Raw genomic sequence first — 24,667 nt, 5'->3', positions numbered from 1 at the left:
TTGTTTTTGGTATCATCTTGTATTGCTCATTTTACACAGCATTTGCTTTTTATGATTAGGAAATTAAAATATGTACAAAGTTCAATTTTGTTATAAGCATTAAAAACTGTAAACATTTTAAGAACTCTAGTAAAAGCTGTTATTGGCAGAATAGCGTTCCTCAGACCAGGAAATGGATTTAAGTTATGTGTGACCGTGGACTAATTCACTAGTTAAAAGCAACCATTGGGAGCAAGCAGTAAGTAACTCCTTTCAATCTTAGACTCTCTGTACCTCCTAGTTATGGTTCACCTTCCAGCTGTGAAATTTTGAGTTCCTGACATAATGCTGAGGATGAAGAAACAGCAATAGAGTTCCAAGGTTTTTAGCTTCCCCATGCTATAAAACAAAAAGCAGTAATTTGGAGAAGGCTTCTTGTTTTGGTCTGCTTTTATTAAAGACACAGGACTGGAAGGAAGGCTATCAGCAATTCACCTATGTTAAATGTAATGGATAATTTTTTTTTCTCGTGTTTACTGTAAACAGTGACAGATATGCTGATGAATAAGACGTGTTCCTGAACCGCGACGTGCTTTTTCAAACAGCCATGTACAGTCAGATGTTACTATCCGATCAGATCTTTGACCACATAAGCAAGAGCACATGCAACCTCTCCTTTTCCTTTTGCAAAGCGAAAGGCACTAGACTTGGTCACATGATGCGAGTGACGTCAGCCCCTACTAGGTCGCGTGACCGACACCTAACCTTCCCACTACCCCGCCCCCGCCGCCGGAGGAGGAAATCTCGCGAGAAATCGCCTTACTATCAGAACTTCGTGAGGTTACCGGGGAGTTACTCTGGAGGGAAGGTGTGGCTCGGCGGCGATGTTCTTGCTTCCCTTCTGTTCACATTCATGGCCCAAGCAGAGGCTTTTGGGGATTGCCAGAGTCTGAGCAACCCAGTCTAGAAAACGGCGGCGGAGGTGGAGAGTGAGGCTGCCGTCATATCAGAAGTGAAACGTGGCGCGGCGGGCGTCGCCCCTCGCTGAAGAGGCCGCGGGGGAGGGAGGAACCCCGCGCAGAGCGCCCGGGAGCGGGCGCAGTGGCTTCTGCCGGGGCGGGCGCACCGTCACCGGGGCTTGGGGGAGGCCGGGACCCTTCTTTGGAAGCAGTCTGTTGCCCACATCCGGCCCCCACTGTGTCAACACCGACTCGAGCCGAGACGAAGCGTCTGCACCTCTGGCCCTACCCGGGCACCGCGGCTCGGGCGCCGGCTGGGGGGCGGTCTCTCGTGCCCGGCGCCCACACCCAGGCTGGGGGCCCCCGCGACCCCCGGCCGCAGTTTCCGCAGTCCGTGAATTGCCCCGCTTCTTCCCGCTAAATCGGCCGCACGTTCTGGCAGAAGCCTAATTGCGGGTTTAACTGTAATTTTCCCGTCTCGCCTCCTTCACCTACACTCTCTCCAGGCGTCTCCCCCGCACATCCTCTTCCACCCACCTGGTCTCTCCCTAGACGGGCGTGCGCGCGTGAGAGACCCGGGGAGGGAGGGAAGGAGGAATCCGCGGGAGGACGGGGTGAGAGCCGCTAGCAGGAGGGATAGGACCAGCACGAGGGGGCTGCGGGAGGGAGGGGGTGCGGGCAGGCGGAGGGAGCGGCGGGAGGAGGCGCTGGGGAGGAGCCGGAGGCCCGGGGACGGCGGACGAGGCTTCGCCCGAGCGGAGCGCTCTTCGTCTCGCCGCGCAGTCTCGGAGCCGCCGCGGGCTCGTGGGGGGCGCGAGGCTGCCGAGGTGCGGGCGGGAGGGAGGCCGGCTCCGGCGCGCCCCGCGCCCGCGCCTGCTGACAGCTGCAGCTGGGCTCGCGCTGTCCGCTCCCGGGTCCGCGGCCTCCGCCCCCTCGGGCTCCCTCCCCTCCGCCTCTACCCCTCCTGCCCCGGTGCGGATCGTTTCGCAACTGCTCGCCTCTCGCCCCGTGCCCGGCTGTTTTCCATTTCCCGGCCCCTCTTCTTGAGTACTTTGCGCCTGCATCTGGGGAGAGGGGCTAGAAAGGGGTCGGGGGGAGCGTCGGGAGGAGAAGAAGGAAGCGAGGCCCGGAGGAGGAGGAGGATCGGCGGACAGCAGGGAGGAGACCCCACGCCACCCTCTCTGGTCATCTCCCCTCCCGCCCCGCCCCTGCGCACACTCTCTCGCCGGCGAGCTACTTTCGGACGAGGAAAGTGAGGGCGGCCCTGGGTGACAGCGCCGCGGGGCGAGTCCCGGGGAAGCCGCGCGTCTGCTCTCGTCTCGTCCGCCGCGCTCCCAGCCAGGGGGACAGCCCGGACCGAGGATGGCTTCGACTACCACCTGCACCAGGTTCACGGACGAGTATCAGCTTTTCGAGGAGCTCGGAAAGTAAGCGCCTTTGCCGGGCACTCGCACGTCCCCTTTCCAGCAGAGGGCGGGTCGCGTTACCCCCGACCCACGGGCCTCCCGCGTGGGGCGAGGGAGTTGGGGAGACGGGAGGAGAGGGAGGAGGGCCCCCGGTGTGTCGGCTCGGAGGAAGGTGGTGTCTTAATAAGAGGAGGGGACGACGAAGGGGAAAGACCTTCCACCCCGGCTGTGGCCCTTTCTGATAATCCTTAGCCCACCTTCGCCCGCTCCCCCACCCTCCTGCATTAGAGACTTAGTGGATTTACGATCCCTGCAGTTGTAGCTGTCATCCTGAGAAGTGTGCGAGCGCGCGCGCGCGTGCGCGTGTGTGTATGGAGAGGAAACAAGAACCCATGTAAAATGCAACATAGATCACGTTTTCTGTAAATAGAGATGCCGCCGGGTTCGCCGGCGAGTCAGCCCTACGACCCACGTTCAGATGAGAACTCAGTGCCCCAGACGGTGCCATATTTATTGATGCCGAAAGTTCAACTTGGCGTAGAGTCTGTTTCGCATCCAGTAGTTGTTCTGTCCAGGAAAAGAACCTCCCAAAGGAGCTCGACCCCCTGTCCCATATCCACTGTTATTCCTTGCACTAGATGACCCGCTTATCATCACCCTTCCTAGGATTTGCGTGAACATCTTCGAGTTCTCTGGGAGGATTTATTTACACCGCCAGTGGGAAAGCCCTCTGGAGACCAGGAGAGTGCTTCCCAGGGGTAACCTAACGTTGTATGTTGTTTAAAAACGAGCTCTACACCTGACCGACAGGACTACTTGGCGATGTTAAGGAAGGAGACAGGAGACCTATTGAGAACCTGTGCAAAGGGACCTAGGGGCCGAGCCGTGAACGTTAATTTATGTAGCATCAAACCCAGCCCCAGTTCCTCTATCGCTAATGTCGAACATTACTTAAGAGGTGCATTTATGTGTACGTTGTTGTTTTCTACAGTTGAATTAAAGAACTTGTAAATATCTTTTAACTGTAATGAAGATCATATCCCTATATATTTTTGTTGTCTGCTGTTAAAACATGGAGAATATGTCGGAAGAGAAGCTTAATTCAAATCTCTCCCCTCCCCCAGCCCAAAACAGGGCAGAGAGAAATCACCACAGCAGGATTTGTTAAACCACACACAAATGTTCCTAAGATTTATTTTAATGAAAACAATCGCCATATTTACCTACTTGGAGCCACATTAATTTTTTTTTCCTACCAAAATAAATAGGCAGCAGATTTTTGCTGCTCCTCTTCAGTTCTTTGCAGGATTTTTTCTCAGAGCAGTTGGTACTGTGTGAGTGTGAATTGTAAAATGTTTTCAAATTTCATATGCAAACAAGAGTCGTCATAATTGGCAGTTCCTTTCATTTTGTTGATTAATAATGTGTGCTCCCAGTTAAGTAAAATTTATTTTTGTTTTTCAACGTTAAAGAAGGTCTGAGTTTCCAGGAAGAATTGTTCGTTTTCTAGATATTACTATAGGGTGCACTGATATTTGACAATTCACTAAATTCAATAAAAATACTCAGATGTAAGTTTTTAATAGAATATCAAGCTGATTATATTGATGACCTGCTAATTATTGGTTTTCAGGGGGGCATTCTCAGTGGTGAGAAGATGTATGAAAATCCCTACTGGACAAGAATATGCTGCCAAAATTATCAACACCAAAAAGCTTTCTGCTAGGGGTGGGTATTCTCAACCACATGTATGTTAATTGTGCATTTGTCATGTTGATTGTTGGTTCTGTTGTATGTTGGTTGTGTTCTGTGTAAATAAGTTAGTTATAATTGTAGCTGTAGGTATCATATTATGTTTTGAGGTTGTTTCCTTCCTGAATGCTTCTTGGTTTGTGCAGTTTAAAAATGTGATCAAATACAATTGTTACTTGATAAGTTGTTATTAAAATCTTATCTTTTCTGTGGGTGATAGCATAACTATATTTTAAAGCAAATAAATGTCACTAAGTGCATTTTGCCTTTAGCTCCACTGTGAAATAACTTTCAGAAAAACCCTGGAATGGAAAAATGTAAGTTTCACAACTGTCATTATTCCCTTTAGCTTTTGAGAGAAAAAATAGGTCATAACTCAGTTAAATCATATATTTCAATTGTAGTTACACTTGAACTTAATTCATTAAGGTATATTTAACAGTAATGGCTTTGGGAGGAACATTTTATGGTTGCTACATTCCAGGAAATTTAGCTTGATTTTGATGTTTCTGTGTGCAGTTTAGACCTTTACTTGATCATCTGCAGTAAGACTTCTCACTCATGTAATGTATTTTACACATGCTTTATAACTGCAAAGATAATTCATACTCATAAAATAGCTGTTGACATAAGCAAAAAACTTGGAGGGGTCTCATTGCATTCTTTTTATTTTGTTGAACTCATGCAAAAGTACTTATACTGAAAGGTTAGGCATTCCAATTATTGTGAGCACGTGTCTAAGGTATTAATATTTTCATGGGAATTTATGGTTTGATGAAATTAAAGTGAAGAAAATGCCATAATGTAAGCCCATTTCAGTGACCTGATTTAAGTAATGAGAAAAGAAATTCCATCAGGACTGCTTTCCTTCTTTAATTTGTCTTCTAAAAAGTGTTGCTTCCTGGTATCTGGTATCATTGCATCGGGTCTCTGCCATGATTTTTTTTGTTGTTGCAGATTCTGCTTTTAATGTGTACTTTAGGTTGACATTTTAGTTTATTCATTTAAGTGAAAGTCTGTATTTCTTTTACCTGATTTTAATGAGTCTGAGGACCATCTTCTGTGTAAAAGTAAACAGCACCGTAGATTCAGGACAGGAGAACTAATGGGATACACGTTATGCTCAATTATGTTCTCTTTCTCCACTTCTCTCTACTCCACAGGAGGATTTTTAATGGTGAAAAGGAGTTGCTATTGTACATGACACTTTAGTGTAGAAAAGAAAAATGCAAAAATGTAGTCAGATTCTTTCAGTGAGTATATAATTCCTTCCTGTATGCTTGGTACTTTTGGCAAGAGTGGGGGTATCAGTTCTTTTAGAGGTGTTACAACACCTATCCCCTATCTTTCTGTGGCTTTAAAATTTTCTTTTAAAGTAAATGTCTTGTGTTTCATTTTTACTAATTTCTTAATTAGAATCATCTTTTTCATCCACCACCTTTCATACTGGCTCCACCAGGACGATAAACACCCCTGTCTCTGCTCACATACGTTTCACTTTACTTTTGCTTCAAATGTGTGAAGATAAGTCTTCTCTAGGCTGCTGAAACCCTTGCTGCTTTTCTGCTGATGTTCCTCACTTGATCAAACTCTGCTTTCAAGAACAATGTACCCCGAAGCTACCTTGCCCCTTCTGGATTTAATGATCTTAATTGTTCCAGTTACATTTACGGAAAGTAGTCAGGGCTAAAATGCTTGCTTCATGTTCTCCCTTTGCAATTTTCTTGTGACTGAGCAAGTGTCTTAACCTGCTGAAGAATGAGGTGAAGAAGGTGACTCGAACTGGATGCCCTGAATTTAAGTTATGATTCCTCTACCTGTGATTTGAGTGATCTTGTGCAGTTTACATACTTTCCAAGAGCCTCACTTTTCTCATCTGTAAAATTGAGTAATAACTCTTTTATAGGGTTTTTGTGACAAGTGACTTAAGATGCATTCCATGAATATTAGCTGCTATTATCTCATTGGGTTGTTGTAAAGATTAAATTAAATTGTGACAATTTAAATTATAAATCTAGTTGGCAGCCTTGATTTAGCTGTGAGAACCCAGTTTGAATCTTGGCTTTATTACTAGTGTACTCAGTATGTAAATTTGTTCTGTCACATAACTTCTCAGGTTGCTCTTCAGTAAAGTGTGGGAAAAAAATCCGCGTATGGTGTCATGGGTTGTTTTGAGGATTCAGTGAATTTTATGAGGATCACTTCTAAAATGCAAAATGCTGTGTCAATTTTACCTGTTACTGCTCACCTATAAGATATTGTCGTACTTTTCCTTCAAAATGGTCAGTTTATTTTGTATTGTCATGCTGATTAGAGTAGTTTATAGAATATTTGTACCCATGCATGTATACATTTGTTAAACCTCTACTCAAGCTATAAAGTCTTAAGAAAAACACTATGCTTTCATTTTTTTTACTATAACATTCTACCCCATCGAGGATGTTAGGAGGGGCTCAGTATGGAGTGACTAGAATCACATGTGGCTGTTAAAAGTGGTTTGTAAGGGAGTTAGATACCTAGTTCATTCCTAAGAATAAGCAAATACAGGATGTAAAGAAGTCCATAAGGTTGTATACTAAGAGCTTGTGGTTAAAAATATAAATTCTCCTTTCAGAGCACTCCCTTCCCAGATTATGATTTTAGAAAATTTCTTTTGCAGAAAAAAATTTTAAATAATTAAGGGGAAATGTAGAATGAAATGCAAAATAGCATTTTCACCCCAAGGTAATGACATTTTTTTTTTTTTTTGGTTGCACATGGCAGATTTTGTGAAACATGTAAATTTTTTGTACAAATTTTTGTTTGTATTTGAAATGCCTTTTGTAAATCCCAGTTTTATGCCTATTTGTTTCAAAGACCAAGCAGGTCTTCCAACTCCATGTTCTTTAAGTGTAACATTACAGCTGAAAAAGAAAGGCCATTGTCTGTATATCTAAGACCATTAGAGAACTGCCACAAATTTGGCTACATTCCTGGACAAATTTGCACCTCCAACTATACTGTCACCTGCATTTTTCTGTGCCTCGATCTTGGTGGATTTTGGGCAAACAGTTTCAGTCACATTACCTCTCAGCTGTTAGTCACATACATCATGTTTGGGAGACTCGTGTTGAAGAATTTTTCCTTGTGCATTAACACATTCAAGGAGCATTTATTGTACAATTGGATCAGATAGAGAGGTACATTCCAATATAATTGACTTGTTTTTAAAAGAAAAAATAGTGTAGATATGTTTCAAGCATCTGATATTTTATATGTAACTTCTGACCTCTAAATTTTTTTTTGTTAGCTTGCTAACATTTACTCAGAAGACATGCTTACTAAATAGTGGATAGTGATAATAGAATTTTCTTATAAGGATGAGGATGAGAAATTATCATTTTGATCAATTAGGTTAGTAGTTAACAAATGCTAATTTGCCTTGCTGTTTTGATTTTTTTTGTCTATGTTGATGTTCTTATAACTGTAAGTTATTGTCAGATTATGTAAAGTCCATGAAGGATTGTGATTGCAGTTCAGAATCCAATGGATTGAAGCTTCTGATGGTTAGATGTCTTTAGAAATAGTACATGTGATTTTCTCATTTTAAAACTTGTGGTAAATGATTTTTTATGGCACTACTGATTTCTTGTTCATCTCCTGATGAATTTTTTGATCTTTAGAAACCATTTCTTATGATATAGTCTGTGATACACCATGTTGTTGTTTTGTAAAATATTAAAAAGTACAGTGGAAGCTAGAAATAATATGTTATTACAAGTATATTTTACCTCTATTGCTGAAGTTAAAAAGGGGTTTCATTTTATAGTTCTGTAAAATTTCAGATACAATGCAAGTGAATAATTTTGATCTTTGACTTTGCTGGTTTTGTTAATTCCTAGATTGCTATTACTAGAACATGAATCAGGATTTTATGAACTGTTTGACCATGTACACAAAATTAGGTCTCAGCTATGAAATCTTAATATTGCATATATGTTCTGAAGTAAGGATATCAACTCAATGTAAAAATTAAAATATAGTAATTACTTTGAGTTTTTTCTATCATAAATTATGATAAAGCACATAAGAGGATTTTCTTGGACATTTAACTCCTTTTGTTAACTAGAATCTTAATCTGTAAGTCTTTTCCTTAGGCTGATACAGAGGCAGGCCAACTCCTAGTGTCTCTAGGGCTGGGTTGGTATTTCCTTTTTTTTTTTTTTTTTTTTTTTAAAGATATCTGACCCTTCTCATTTATTGGAGTATGGTGTGTACAGTGTTTTTTTTTTTTTTCATAAATTATTGACAGTTAGTTAATTGGTGGTTTACATGGAAGGGTGTGTTAAAGCTTTTAAGTTATAATAGTATCATTTAGTGAACTATACTGTGATATAGTAAATGGAGTCTTAGCAAAATGTTTTTACTCTGAAATATACCTTTATATTTTACATTACTTTATAGATTACTAAGCACCTTCACAAAGGTGACCTCATTTTATGTTTTTATTTGATAAATATTTAATGATAAAAGTGGGTAGAATGTTAGGAATAATAAGGCCATCTACACAAATAGACATCATAGAAGACATAAGTGGTGTTTTAAGTCTAGCATGAATAAAGTGCTGTGGAATTTCCAAGGAGGAAAAGATTGTTTCTGCCAAAGGAGATGAAGGAAAGCTTTTATATAATATAAATTTAAATATTTAAAACCATAATGCAGATAGGTTCAAGTACCAAAGTCTAAATAAACAATTTGGAGAGTATTCAAAATGGTTTAGATATCTGGTTATAATGAAAGTTAGTTTATTCATATGGTACTTTTGTTAAAACTATCAGTAAAAAGTTATTTTTGTTGTAGGAAATTTTTTAGGTTATGATTTTTAGGTTATAACTGATTATGATTCCAGTTAAAGTAGGTATCTCAATACTTCTTAAGGTGAACTCATAGACCTTGCATCTGCTATAACCTCTTTCTTTAGGGTAGGGAAACAGATAGGTTTGGAGGAGGGAAAGCACAACTCTTTCGTTTGGTTTTGATTTTGAAATCAACTATTGTTGTTTATGGGGCTTCCTGGGTGGCCCTAATGGTACCTGCCAATGCAGGAAACATAAGAGAAGTAGGTTTGATCCCTGGGTCCTGGAAGATCCCATCCAATATATTGCATGGAAACCCACTCCAGTATTCTTGCCTGGAGAATCCCATGGACAGAGGAGCCTGGTGGGCTACATTCCGTAGGGTTGCAAAGAGTCAGACATGACTGAAGTGACTTAGCACACATTGTTATTTATACACAATCACGGAACATTATAATTGATTTTTTTTTTTTTTAGTTAGGTGAACCCCTTTTCTAATACTGTCTTATGTTAACATATGAGATTGCTTATTACTACCAAAATCAGTAACAGTAATAATAGACGAATGGAAATATTATAGCCATTATTTAAAGAATACCTTCTAAGTGACATGTATATATTTACAAGACGTTTTATTTAATCCACACTGCAGCCTTTAGAGTGGCAATATTATCTCCATTTATAAATAGTTACACAGAGTTACTCTTACTAAATGGCAGGGTCAAGAATTTCAGCCCAGTTTGCTGTCTCTCTAAAGCCTGAATCTTGGCCATCACACATCCTGTTCATTGCTGTTACAGAAAACTTAACCTTTCTATATTGATCTGTATGTGCTTGACTCATCTCCCCACTAAACTTTGGGTTCCTTTATAAAAAGGACTATGTCTTATACATTTTTTATTTCCAATGCAATGTATGGAATTGACTGTTCGGGTTTCCAACCTGTGAGAGAAGATAGTGTTTTAATTGCTGCACTAACATAAGATCAAATTGAAGTTTCAAAAGGCATCCCCATGCTAATTTGTGAAAGGAAAACAATGTAGTGAAAAATCTTATTAAAATGGTAGAAAGTAATTACAGAAGAATGAGATACTTTGGTGAACTTAATATATTAACTGATTAAAAATATCTTAATATACAATGAGTTCCTAGGATTACTTCTTCTAAATGATTTACTTGTTGCTCAAAAAAAGCACTCAGCCCTTAACCAAAGCCCAGAGAAACCTGCTCACAAAGGCATTCTCCTTCTCTGGCTCATTTTGTTTGATCAGTGAAGAATGGAAGACAGATGTTTCTTGCGTTGTTTCTTCTTGGACAGCACCGTTATGTGTGTCAATTCGAATGGAAGTGTAGCAAATGAAAGAAAAATAAAAAACTTAAATTTTTTATTGTTGGAAAAATAACTCTTAGGTATAGCAAGTAGTGTGTGCTAAGTTGCTTCAGTCGTGTTCAACTCTTTGCGACCCCATGGATTGTAGACTGCTAGGCAAGATGCGCACAATAAAGACAGAAATGGTATGCACCTAACAGAGACAGAAGATATTAAAAAGAGGTGGCAAGAATACACAGAAGAACTATACAAAAAATATCATCATGACCCAGATACCACGATGGTGTGATCACCCATCTAGAGCCAGACATTGTGGAATGCAAAGTCAAGTGGGCCTTAGGAAGCATCACTACAAAGCTAGTGGAGGTGATGGAATTCCAGTTGAGCTATTTCAAATCCTGAAAGATGATGCTGTGAAAGTGCTACACTCGATTTGCCAGTAAATATGGAAAATTCAACAGTGGCCACAGGATTGGAAAAGATCAGTTTTCATTCCAATCCCAAAGAAGGGCAATGCAAAAGAATGTTCAAACTACCACACAGTTGCACTCATCTCACACACTAGCAAAGTAATACTCAAAATTCTCCAAGCCAGGCTTCAACAGTATGTGAACCGTGAACTTCCAGATGTTCACGCTGAATTTAGAAAAGGTAGAGGAACCAGAGATCAAATTGCCAACATCTGTTGGATCATCAAAAAAGCAAGAGAGTTCCAGAAAAACATCTACTTCTGCTTTATTGACTATGCCAAAGCCTTTGACTGTGTGGATCACAACAAACTGGACAATTCTTAAAGAGATGGAAATACCAGACCCCGTTTCCTGCCTCCTGAGAAATCTGTATGTAGGTCAAGAAGCAGCAGTTAGAACTGGACATGGAACAACGGACTGGTTCCAGATCAGGAAAGGAGTATGTCAAGACTGTATATTGTCACCCTGCTTATTTAACTTACATGCAGAGTACATCTTGCGAAATGCTGGGCTGGATGAAACACAAGCTGGAATCAAGATTGCCAGGAGAAATATCAATAACCTCAGATATGCAGATGACACCACCCTTATGGCAGAAAGTGAAGAACTAAAGAGCCTCTTGATGAAAGTGAAAGAGGAGAGTGAAAAAGTTGGCTTAAGACTCAACATCCAGAAAACTAAGAATCATGGCATCCAGTCCCATCACTTCATGGCAAATAGATGGGGAAACAGTGGCTGACTTTATTTTGGGGGGCTCCAAAATCACTGCAGATGGTGACTGCAGCCATGAAATTAAAAGATGCTTACTCCTTGGAAGGAAAGTTATGACCAACCTAGACAGCATATTACAAAGCAGAGACACATCTGCCAGCAAAGGTTCATCTGGTCAAAGCTTTGTTTATTCCAGTAGTCATGTATGGATGTGAGTGAGAGTTGGACTATAAAGAAAACTGAGCACTGAAGAATTGATGCTTTTCAACTGTGGTGTTAGAGAAGAGTCCCTTGGACTGCAAGGAGGTCCAACCAGTCCATCCTAAAGGAACTCAGTCCTGAATATTCATTGGAAGGGCTGATGCTGAAGCTGAAACTCCAATACTTGGGCTACCTGTTGTGAAGAACTGACTCAATGGAAAGACCCTGATGCTGGGAAAGATTGAAGGCAGGAGAAGGGAATGACAGAGGATGAGATGGCTGGATGGTATCACCGACTTGATGGACATGAGTTTAAGCAAGCTCTGGGAGCTGGTGATAGACAGGGAAGCCTGGCGTGCTGCAGTCCATGGGGTCACAAAGAGTCAGACATGACTGAGGGACTGAACTGAACTGAGGCTCCTCTGTCTATGGGATTCTCCAGGCAAGAATACTCAGTGGGTTGCCATTCCCTTCTCCAGAGGATCTTTCCCACCCAGGGATCAAACCCACAAATAGTATAAAGGTATGAAGGGAATGGAACCCACTCCAGTATTCTTGCCTGGGAAATCCCATGGACAGAGGAGCCTGAATCTGATATGACTGATAAATATAGTGCCCATAGCTTTTAAGGGCTGTACTAGAGGTATTCACAGGGCCCTCCGTGTATAATAGATACAGGTTGGAGGTGATTGGTATTGTAGATTTCCTGAAGAGATTTATGGGTGAGATTGTGTTTGGAATGATGAGTGAACCTGACAGAAAAGGGAGAAATTGTTGGCCAGGCAGAGGGAAGCAGCCTGTTCAAAGGAAGAGAGAAACTCCTGATCTACCCTGCAGATGCAGTGAGGACACCTGTACTGTTGAAATCCTCTCTCCTTTAAGACCCAATTCAGGCATTGCCTCCTCTGTGAAGCCGTCTCTGACTTTTCCACTCCTCGTTTGCTTCTCTAGACAGATATTATTTTTCTCATCCTCTGAATAGCTTTTTCATGTTTCTTTAGGAGCTTGTCACACTTCTCTTATATTCTGGTTATTTATGTTGTAACTTTCAAGCATTTTGTGGACATTTAAAAACTTATCTTTGGATCTGTGCCTGGCACAGTAATTACAGTATTGAATATACTTGTAAATGTTTGTTGAATAAATGGACAACTGAATGGGTAAAAAATAAGATTGTGTCTCTTGAAATAGACCTATGATTAACAAAGACTGCGACATATGAAATAAATGAAAATTGACCTGAGGCTTTCATGTCAGGTGGCATTCATTAACTGAATGAATTAATTCCCAGTTATTCACAATTTTCTAATTATTCCGTTAGTTTTCAGATGACAGATTATCCTTCGTTGGAGTTGGACATTCTGTAAATTCCATAAATTTTGGGGCAACTGTGTGTAAATTCTTACTGCATTTTCTTTTTTTTTTTAACCATGTGAAGTGATTCAGTAATATGGGATAGCATTTTTATTGTGTGTCCATCAATACCTCTTCAGTAATGCCAGATTCATGTCATTATTAAATTTTAAAAAATGGGTTTTAAATTTTTTGGTTCGTTCTTGGCTCAGACGGTAAAGCATCTGCCCGCAATGTGGGAGACCCAGGTTCGATCCCCAGGTTGAGAAGATCCCCTGGAGAAGGAAATGGCAACCCACTCCAGTACTCTTGCCTAGAAAATTCCATGGATGGAGGAGTGTGGTGGGCTACAGTCCATGGGGTCACAAAGAGTCGGACACAACTGAGCGACTTTTCACTTTCACTTCTCCAAAGGTATTACTTTTTCACTTATCTTTTAACAGAGCTCACTTTAAAAAGCATTTTGGTGATATTTTATAGAGTTTTGGATATGTGAATCATGGATATTATTTGCTTAGAGGGATTATTGGTTATTTTAATAAAGGTAGTTAGAGGCTGCAGTGTCTATCAGTTCTGAAACTTGGTGAAAGGACTGCAAAGTGTACTTATTTCAATATTAGAAAAGGGAACACATCTTAAAGCATTTGTTTGTGTTTCCTCTTCAGGGAACTTTTTTGTGTGTGATATGTAATAGGAAATGGGGAATTTCACAATTCTATAACTTTATAATTTTGTTATATATTTTAGAAAATATGTTCTTTTCATGAAAGCATTTTGATCATATTTTTAAATGTCAGCTTAAAGGTCAGGTGTGGCAGAAGTGATTTGTGAAATTCAGCTGAACATTCTGGCCATTTTGTAGAAACTATGATGAATTTTTTATTTTAGTAAAACAAATTATATATGCTTTTATATCAAAGGTTTATATATATAAAGATTATAAAGATCATATTTGTTGCAGAGAGACTTGTACACTTTGGATAAACCTCTAAAATCCATTTTTTATTATTTGTTACCAATTTAGATAGAGATATTTTAAAATATTATAAAAATGTTATCGAATTGGGGAAAAACAGAAAGAAAACACATTCAATGTTAAGTTACCCCAAACGTTATTGTAAAGATTTTGTTTTCTTTCTAATTTTTCAGAATACTGGACTTAAATACACAATTTTTTGTCCTGTCTTTTGACTTAATTTTATAAAGTTTCCCTATGTGACTACAAATCCTTTGAATTACACTTCACTAAGGAAAACATCAGTTTACTATTGCTGTTTTTTTTTATTATTATTGTTCTTTGCTGTGATAAATGACAATAGTAAATGTTGTTTTGCAAAACTTTTTCATATTTCTAATTCTTTTCTTCGGGAGTATCCATAAAGGAGAACTAATGAGTTAGAGGATTGAATTATTAAAATTCTTGATAAACGTTGCCAGATTGCATTCTCCAAGCTTTGTACGTTTCTGCCAATAATATTTAAGTTTGCTAGTAAAACTGAATTTTGGGGAACACGATTCTTAATTTCAGTGTAGCAAAAGAACAGTTACCTTGTTCCACACCCCCTGCTAGATAGACAAAGATACAAAGATAAAGGTCCTTCATTTCAAGGCAAAGTAGATATGGAGTCAAATAAGTTATCAAAGCATGTTGATAAGTGAGACAATGCAAATGGGTGTAAGGAGGTAACTGTTGTTTGAAAGGAAAGGGAGAACTTCAGAGGAGGTGATCTTGGAACTGGATTATGAAAATGACCACTTTTGAATTTAAAGAGGGATAGAAAAAATACAATACTGAGACACAAGGAAATCAGTAAGTGCTAATAAAGAGAGAATTGGAAAGTAGATAACTATTTTTTAACCCTGAGTGATCAACTTACACGGTTTATAAAGTTTCGTGAAAGCTTGCAGACACTGATGAGAAGAGGTGCAGTTTCTTTCTTTCAGTGACTCATTTAAATGCAGCAAAATCTGTGGGAAGGTATTAAATAAGGTGGGCTTCTGGGGTTTTACAGCCCTGAGTCATTAGGTATAAACAGCTGATAAGAGGAATAACAACGTCTTATCTACCTTACTTTTTGTTTTATGTAGCTTTGGGGCAAATACAAAAAAAAAAAAAGTGACTAACTGGAAGAAAAAGGACAGGAGGATAATTAGAGTGGATTTTTAAAAAGTGAACCAGTATTAAAAGTGTCCTAGGTAATCCCATTTGTGTTTATGAACAAGAAAAGCTAGATAATTTCTGCAATTGTGATATTGGATTGATAATTATTTAAAAAATGTAGGTTTTGGTTTAAAACCAAAAGTAAGTAAGGTGTCTTAAAGTGGTATTGACATTCACTGCCTGAATTTCCAGTGTCTAGAATAGTGCCTGGCACCCTTCACACATATTTATTGAATAAATGAATGAATAAATAGCTTCTAAAACTATATCATATCATGGTAAGTGAATACATATTTAGAGACCCAGAATTTTTAACTGTTAGATTTGTGTACATTATATTGTTTCAGAAGCTCAAAATTAGCAGATTAATTCTGATATATATAATTCAGCACAAACTGATGGCTGGAAAATAGTCATTTGTTCCCTTCATTTACATAATGGGAAAAAACTCACATTTATTAAGATAACTTGAAGTGCTTATTAACCTCCCTAGCTCTGCTTAACTGTGCAATATTTTCCCTTTATTATTACAGGGAACCTAGCATCTATAAAATATTTTAATTTGTAAGATCTCTCCAGTTTTGTTTTAAGTACTATATTACTTGTTTAAAGGGGATAATATTGTTTTACTCAATGTGTGTCTCTGTGTGTATATATATAAATATATATACGTATATATAATTTAGAGTAGAATTTTTTTGTGTTGACATAGCTTTGTTGAGAAGGAAGCCTTCTTTGACTTCAAAAGCAGTGACTCAAGGTTGGTATAGTCGTTAGAAGGTAGGGTGGGAAAAATCCTAATTCCAGATTGTCAGCAGGATTTCAAGGTTAAAGTCTACTCCTGTTATCTGAGCATAGAGCTCCTGATTTCTGGCCAGTTTTCATTCTAGTAGAATTAGAGAAGGAAAAAACTGTCAGAGTGTTATTTGACTCCTATATAAATAGGATTAAGACCTACTTTGACTAATATTTATGTGCTTTGCACATAATTATCTTTAGGAAAAAATATTCTTTGGATTGACTTTGCCCCCTGCTGCTTATGTATTTATGATCAGGAACAGGGGAAATAAAAATTGTTAACCTTAAGTCTATTTGAAAGAAAATATATGTCTCATCTTGACAGAGAACCAATTATTGGATTACTTATAGCACTGTGTGTTCTATTTAGCGCTGTAGTCACAGTATATACAATCTGCCAGTGACACTGTAAAGAGAAAGTGCTTCAGGCATGGACAGGAGTGACTGAAGGATCACAGAGATACTTGATCTTTTAAAGTAATAATGGTTTTATAAGATGAAGTAAGTGTGTGTTGACCTTTTACAAACTTTGAGAAACTATTTTAGGTAGGAGACTATTTTAGGTAGAGACTTTATGTTTAATCTAAACCAACTAAATCCAGATTTAGAGATACCAGGGTTAGAAATACACAGTGAACACACAAAGGGTGAGTTTTAAAAATAGCACTGAGCTTTGAGAGGATAATTTCTCCTCCATCCCTGATGCAAGTGTTTCATTCATACTGTCTGTAGCAGGCTTTGGGGGAGGAAGGGTGGAGGGAGGTGAGAAAAGAGGGCATCTAAGACATTACTTGGCAGCAGTGAGTAAGCAGGATGGATTAGCATAGAGTATAAGATATTGAAATTCTGAAACCTTAAGATAATAAAGGATAAGGCTGACTGGGGTTTCAAGTTGAATCGTGGGGAAGATTGAAGTTTTCATAAAGCAAATTGAGAAATCAAAATCAAGGACTGATTTTGATGAAAGCCGATGATGAATTGACATGTGCTTAATCTGCGTGTGTGTGCTAAATCGCGTCAGTCACGTCTGACTGTGCAACCCTCAAACTGTAGCCCGCCAGGCTCCTCTGTCCATGGGATTCTCCAGGCGAGAATACTCGAATGGGTTTACCATGCCCTCCTCCAGGGGATCTTCCCTACCCAGGGATCGAACCCGCATCTCTTCCATCTCCTGCATTGGCAGGTGGGCTCTTTACCACTAGTGCCACCTGTGAGCCCCCAATCTATATTCAGGTAGAAATACTTAAAGAACCATTGAAAACTGAGTGGGGTCCTTGAGAAAGAGCCACGGGAAGCAGTGCAGTGTGCTCTGTAGATTAAGAGCATCTGCTTTGAAATCAGATTGCCAAGGTTCAGGCCTTGTCTTTACCACTTCCTACTTCTTGTGATCTTGGGTGAACTTCCTGACCTTTCCAAACCTTGTTTTTTGTTTGTTTTTAATCTGTAATAAACTGCAGTAATCAATTTAGTTGCTATTTGTGACTTGTCTGCCCAGAGAAGATAATAAAAGATACACTAGTGGAAAAGATCACAGAGGAGAGAAGATAGAAAAGAGAAGAGAGTATAGGACCGTGGTTGGGGGAATACCTTCATTTTAATAGATGAAAGGAGGAAGTAGAATAAGTTCAAAAGAAGTGAAAGGATATGTCAGAAAAGGAAAATGCAGTGCTTTGAACTCTTGAGAGAGTTTTTGCAAAGGAGGGGATGGCTAGTCATGTTCGATGTTACAAAGAAATGGAAAGAAATGAAGACTGAGAAAAGGCCTTGGTTTTCCAGATGGTGGAATTTCAGTCGTGTGACAGAAGCAGTCATGAGGATCAGGCTAGTCTGTTATTCATCTTTACCTCCTCCTAACTGAGCATATTGCGTGAAATATAATTGGTATTTAATAAATATTTCACAAATGGATAAAGAAAAAAAAAGCTATTTCTTTGGATTAAAGAATAAATGGAGATAACATGTAAAACCTGCTGGTTTAGTAAAACAGGAAGAGAGACACAGACACATATGCCAAGGGGTGATTTCAGGGATTAACCAGGTCAAGGGAATTAACTTTGGTGATAAATAAAACTGGAGCTTATTTGAAGGAAGAGGAAAAAGAATCCCTGGAAAATAATAATGTTAGGAAAGAGGGTAAAATGTAGGGGTGGAGTCCTGGAGGTTGTTGGGCATGTGTGGGGAAAGGACATTCTTCTTTCTCAAGGAGCCAGATGTTGGGAGTGGAGAAGAGGGCTGCAGTTCAGCTGACAATAGGAGAAATGGAAGCAAAATTGAGAGAACAGATTTGAGATGGCCCTTGGGGGTTGTAGTGAGGGGTCCCCCCAAAGCAGTGTGCAGTAGATCATTAGCAGGTACAGTGAACACGGCCTTGAATCTAGCCCCAGACTACCTAGGGCTCCACAGGGTCAGGCGACTGAGATGCTGGCACTTTTTAAACATTTCAAGGCGAAGATTTCGCTTCCTTTTTTTAAAAACAAAAAAATTAATTTGTACAGCTAGTAAGAATAGAATACCTAGAATTTAAATCCAACCCTGAAAGTGAAAGTGTTAAGTCACTCAGTCGTGTCTGACTCTTTGTGACCCCATGGACTGCACCAGGCTCCTCTGTCCGTAGGATTCTCCAGGCAAGAATACTAGAGTGGGTAACCATTCCCTTCTTCAGGGGATCCTCCAGACCCATGGACCAAACCCAGGTCTCTCACATTGCCTGCAGATTCTTTACCTTCTGAGCCACCAGGGAACCCCAGGTAAAGCAAAAGCCCTCGTTGTTGTCATTCTGTTCTGTTCTTTCTCGGGTCTGTCTGGCAGGACAGAGGATGTGTGGAGGAAGTCAGAAAGCAGAAAATTGGGAAGAAGATGTTATTCTACAGGAATGACAGCCAGAATTATACCATTTTGGGGTGTTTGGTAGCAAATTTCTTTTCCTAACTGAAAGGGAAGCCTGGGGAATCTTCAGTTCACAATCTAAATCAGCTATTTCTATCAGTTTTATTCAATTTCTCTAAAAAAACAAAACACTCTGCAGGCAGCTTTTAATGTTTGAGTTGTATATCATTTCATCAGTAGGAAACCGCTGCTTATGGAGAAAAATTATTATAGATCAGGAATATGAAATATTGTGAAGACATAAGCTAGTTTGCCAGCGAAGACCTTTGCCAACAAAGATCCGTATACTTAAGGCTATGGTTTTTCTAGTAGTCATGTATGGATGTGAGAGTTGGACTATAAAGAAAGCTGAGTGCCAAAGAATTGATGCTTTTGAACTGTGGTGTTGGAGAAGACTCTTGAGAGTCCCTTGAACTGCAGGGAGATCCAGCTAGTCTATCCTAAAGGAAATCAGTCCTGAATATTCATTGGAAGGACTGATGTTGAAGCTGAAACTCCAATAGTTTTGCCACCTGATGTGAAGCACTGACTCATTTGAAATAAGACCCTGATGCTGGGAAAGGTTGAAGGCGGGAGGAGAAGGGGACCACAGAGGATGAGATGGTTGGATGGCACCACCAACTCAATGGACATGAGTTTAAGTAGACTCCGGGAGTTGGTAATGGACAGGGAGGCCTGGTGTGCTGCAGTCCATGGGGTCTCAAAGAGTCCGACACAACTGAGCAACTGAACTGAACTGATAAGCTAGTTCATCCTGGCTGTTTTAGTGCCAGCCTTTAGTAAGGTTTATTATCATGAACACTGGATTTTATGTGCCTTTGCTTACTTTCCTATCTGCGTACCTCTGGTTCATTGACTATAATGATAAGGACTTTTGGTTAGATAAGTTGTTTTTTTTTAATTGGAGGATAATTGTTACACAACATTGGGTTGGTTTTTGCCATACACAACATGATCAGTCACAGGTGTACACTTGTTCCCTCTCTCTTGAACTCCCCCTCCCATCTCCCACCCCCTCCCCCTCCAGGTTAGATAAGTTTTCCCTAAAGCATTGACATAGTGAGTAATTTTCATAAAAGTTTGTGTAATTTTTCAGTTTTTCTAAGTTCACTACAGAGGCAGTGAACCCAAAGATTGTTGTTGAGGTAGATGTGATCAGAATGTGTTTCTTTTTTCCTTTTTACAGAAAATGTTTTCCCACACCTGTACTCATTTCCCTGTTCTTTTTCCCTTTGCTGTTACTATTGATGTTTAGTATCTAGTTACCCCTACTTTTCTCTTCCTTTACCACCTGATTTCCCACAAACAACATTGTGGCTTGGGTTCTCACGTCTAACTTCTAGAAGACATCTTTACACCTTTCTGGAAATTTGGTATCTTTTATGCTGAATTCTTTGATGCCCTGGATGTTGTTTCTCTCGTTCCCAAGGGGTCTCATGTCTAACTTGACCCCATTATATCAGTCCTCATTCATTCACTCATTTATTGAACACACATTTGTTGAGCAGCTACTATGAGTGGGCACAGTTCTAGATTCTAAAAATAAAAACTTGGTATGAGAGAGGCTGGAGGAGCCATTTGTATAGATAAGTGCTATGCAGTAAGTAAAACAGGGCTGTAAGGTAGACAGTGACTTCAAGTGGAGTTAGTTTGGAGAGGCCTCTCTGAGGATGTTTGCATTTGAGCTGAGACATTAATCATGAGAAGAAGCAAACGATGAGAAAATACGAGAGAGGGACGTTCCAGCTCAAAAGACCAAGGTGACAATGAGCTTACATAAGAGTAGGAGGAAAGTCATTACATCTAGAGTGTAATTAGCCAGGAGGAGAGAAGTGCACAGTGATCTTTGGGAGGTGGGCAGAGGGTGGATTGGGTCGAGTCTTTCAGCCAGTATCAAAGAGTTTGAATCTTATTTTAAAGCAGTGGTAACTCAACATTCAGAAAACTAAGATCATGGCATCTGGTCCCATCACTTCAGGGCAAATAGATGGAGAAACAGTGGAAACAGAGACTTTATTTTGGGGGGCTCCAAAATTACTGCAGATGGTGACTGCAGCCCTGAAATGAAAGGATGCTTGCTCCTTGAAAGAAAAGCTTTGACCAACCTAGACAGCATATTAAAAAGTAGAGACATTACTTTGCCAACAAAGGTCCGTCTAGTCAAAGCTATGGTTTTTCCAGTAGTCATGTATGGATGTGAGACTATAAAGAAAGCTGAGGTTCTCGCTTCGGCAGCACATATACTAAAATTGGAACGATACAGAGATTAGCATGGCCCCCGCACAAGGATGACACACAGATTCGTGAAGTGTTCCATGTTTTTTAAAAATAAAATAAAATACTTAATCCCCCCCCCCAAAAAAGAACTTCATCAAAATAAATATTTCCAAGACTAAAAAAAAAAGAAAAGAAAGCTGAGCATCGAAGAATTGATGTTTGTGAACTGTGGTGTTGGAGAAGACTCTTGAGAGTCCCTTGAACTGCAAGGAGATCCAACCAGTCCATCCTAAAGGATATCAGTCCTGAATATTCATTGGAAAGATTGATGCTGAAGCTGAAATTCCAATACTTTGGCCACCTGATGTGAAGAACTGACTCCTTGGAGAAGACCCTGATGCTGCGAAAGATTGAAGTCAGGAGGAGAAGGGGGCAACAGAGGATGAGATGGATGGATGGCATCACCTACTCGATGGACATGAGTTTGAGCAGGCACCGGGAGTTGGTGATGGACAGGGAAGCCTGGAGTGCTGCAGTCCATGGGGTTGCTAAGAGTTGGACACAACTGAGTGACTGAACTGAGTGACTGAAGCCATATTGAGGATTAGCAGGGAAGTGATATGACTAGATTTTGTCTAAAAAATCTCTCTCTGGCCACCATATGGGAAAAAAAAAAATTGGATGTGTGAGTGAAAAAAAAGACTAGAAGACTCTTGAAGCCTACGAGGGATGGGAAAGTGGCAGTAGATGTAGTAAGAAGGATGTATTTTGGAAGGAGAAAATATAGGACTTGTTGATGGAAAGATTGTGAAGTGAGAAGGAAAGGGGAGAGGCATGGCTACTAGATTTATAGCCAGATCAACTGTCCAGTGATTTTGCTGTTAACTGAGATGGGCAATAGTGGAATAGAATTAGATTGTGGTGGGAAATCGAGAGTTCAGGTTTTTGATGTGTTAAATGTAAGATTCCTCATCCCCCAGAGAAACCTCTTACCTATTAGCAACTTACTCCCCATTCCCACCTCCCTTCTTTCCCCTGCCAACTCCAGCCACTAGTCTACTTTCTGTTACTGTAGATTTATTTCTTCTAGGAACTTTATAAATGTATGCATGCTCAGTCTCTTCAGTTGTGTCTGACTCTTTGCAACCCCATGGACCATAGCCCGCTAGGCTCCTCTGTCCATGGGATTCTCCAGGCAAGAATACTGGAGTGGGTTGCCATGCTCTCCTCCTGGGGATCTTCCCAACCCAGGAATCAAACCTGCATCTCCTGCACTGCAAGCAGATTCTTTACTGCTGAGCCACTGGGGAAGCCCAGTGGACATATAGTCACACAGTATGTTCCGTTATGACTGGCTTCTTTCATTTCACATAATATTTTCAGAGTTCATTTATGTTGTAGCATGTTTTATTGTTGAATAATGTTCTGTTGTATGGATCTACCACAATATGTTTATCCATTCATTAGTTGATGAATATTTGGGTTGTTTCCACTTTTTGACTATTAGTATAAGTAATACTTCTATGAACATTTGTGTTTAAGCTTTCCGTGTAAACCTGTGTTTTTATTTATCTTCTGTATGTGCCTAGGAGTGGAAAAAATTATGTACACACACAAAATACATACAGTCAAGGAATACAAAATAAAGAATTTATGAAAAAGGCAGTTCCCTGTGGTATAGTATAGAAATTGATTACTAACCTGATAATTTCATTATAAAATATGTACATGTAACACATGAGTAAGAAAATATTGTAATTTAGATATTTTGATGTGTGAAAAAGAAATGGAAGTAGGGTTTCAAAGGAAGAAAGTGAATCATGACCATCTTCCTTTATGTTTGAGGAATAGATATCACACCAAGTAAGATGGCCTTTGTTTTATCATTATTTTAAATTAATTGTGCCCAGAGTTGAAAGGAACATCTGTTTCATGTCAAAAAATCATCAGTCTGACTTGTCTATTCCTATATGATGTCCTTACTCATCTCAACTGTTACTAGAAAGAATTTCGCATGGGGATCTTTATTTTCATTATGGATTTTTATTAGAATATTGCTGCAAATATGTATTTTTCTTTTGAATGGAAAGTGTGGTAATATTCTTTTGCTAGCCCCACCCCTTTTTGTTACCCCTTTGTATGGAAGAAGTCTGTTTCTGCCCGTTCCTTGCCAGGCTGTGGTGAATACCCACAGTCTGTGGACACTGGACAAAATAACTTGCTAGATAATTTGGTTTTGTGGTGGGGAGCTATTTGAGGAAATGATTGGGGGATTAGGGGCTGCTGAGAAGTGAACTGAAGTTGTCTTTCACTAAAATTCCAGATTAACTTTGATTTTCAGTGAGAAGTTTCCATTTTCATCTTTTAATTGAAGACTGAATTTAGGATGCACTAAAGGCCCAAGAATGTTGCCTTTCTTTCTCATGAAATTTGAGTGATGAATTTCAGTTCTTTTTTGCAGCAATGTATTGATATTTTCTTGATCTGGCAATGTAAGATTAACCCATTTGTGGGTTATTTTCATGTATAGTGCTTCTAAGTGCTAAAAAAGAACTAAGGAAAATTTTTTTTTAAGGGATGTTGTAATTCAGTTAGTATTTGTTTACAACATTAAAAAAAACCCACTTTGCATTAATGGCAAGACATATGTTGAATGGATTCTATATTGCCATGTATGTTTACTATTTGATGGATATTTCCAAGAGAATTGATAAGTATTGTTCCCCACATGACATCTTTCCTAAAATGATTTAATTATTTAATTGTTTTGAAAGCTAGGTTGGGTGAATAGCCTGTCAGATTTGACTATCCTCAATAAATTTTTAGTGACATGCAGAAATTCATATTGGAAAAGCTTGCTTTAATATTTGAAATAGTTAATATCTGCTGAAGTTATTTTATTATGTATTTCAGTATTTTTATTCAAACCAGGTAGATAGCCAGCGAGATGGACAGGATTCCAAAGGAAGAAATACAGGGGTTGAGTAAGGTACCAGACATGTTTGCCAGAATCTAAAGGGGAAGACAACACATAAAAGATACTTTTTTTTGCATTCACCCATGGTGCAACATTGTATTTTTTATTAAATAAAATCAGGTTGGTAAGTCAACTAGAAATATGAGACTGGTTAACTTTCCCACACATTCTTTCTCCCTTGTGGGTTTTTATATGGTTATATTTAAACAGCCTCATGAAACCATTATTTATGGAGGATATTGGAAGGGAACATGTACAGACCATCTTGTATAATATTCAGATCTAATTTAGGAAGAACTCTCAGAAAACAAAGTACAGTAATTTCATAGATAGTAGTTTAATTCATTGACTCATCTATCTTAATTGTCTGCTTCGCAGTAGTGATTTCGGAGAGATATTTTATTCTTTACTTGTTCTTATGAGTCTGCAATATCTGAAAGTTGTGATGTCAGTTCTTTGATAGAGAGTTGGAAACTTTGATTTCTAGTGTCAGCAAGATGACCTTAGCTAATTTGCTGAACTGTTCATGATTTGAAAGGCTAGTCTGGAGTTGTGAAAAATGATGAGGGAACCTACAAGGCACGTTGTTGTAGGTATGTATATTCCATCTGACTGTAACTTCCCAGAAGGAG

At 39.6% G+C, this 24,667-nt stretch overlaps 1 protein-coding gene and 1 non-coding gene across 19 annotated transcripts in view; both read left to right on the top strand.

Annotated features, from left to right (window-relative positions):
- The first annotated feature begins 2,233 nt into the window (after positions 1 to 2,233).
- Positions 2,234 to 24,667, top strand: part of CAMK2D (calcium/calmodulin dependent protein kinase II delta) — a 299,674-nt gene continuing 277,240 nt past the window's right edge. For all 18 annotated transcript variants that reach the window (XM_043438243.1, XM_043438236.1, XM_043438242.1 and 15 more), the window contains exons 1-2: positions 2,234 to 2,365; positions 3,978 to 4,072. In XM_043438243.1, the coding sequence (XP_043294178.1) occupies positions 2,301 to 2,365; positions 3,978 to 4,072 (160 nt within the window). In that variant the 5' untranslated portion in view covers positions 2,234 to 2,300. The remainder of the gene's footprint in view (positions 2,366 to 3,977; positions 4,073 to 24,667) is intronic.
- On the top strand, positions 21,061 to 21,164 carry LOC122422459. Its single transcript, XR_006263854.1, has one exon. It is a non-coding gene; the product is annotated as a U6 spliceosomal RNA (small nuclear RNA).

Source organism: Cervus canadensis, chromosome 19 (assembly GCF_019320065.1).
Source record: "Cervus canadensis isolate Bull #8, Minnesota chromosome 19, ASM1932006v1, whole genome shotgun sequence".
NCBI classification, from domain to species: domain Eukaryota; kingdom Metazoa; phylum Chordata; class Mammalia; order Artiodactyla; family Cervidae; genus Cervus; species Cervus canadensis.
This window is presented reverse-complemented; position numbering and strand designations above follow the sequence as displayed.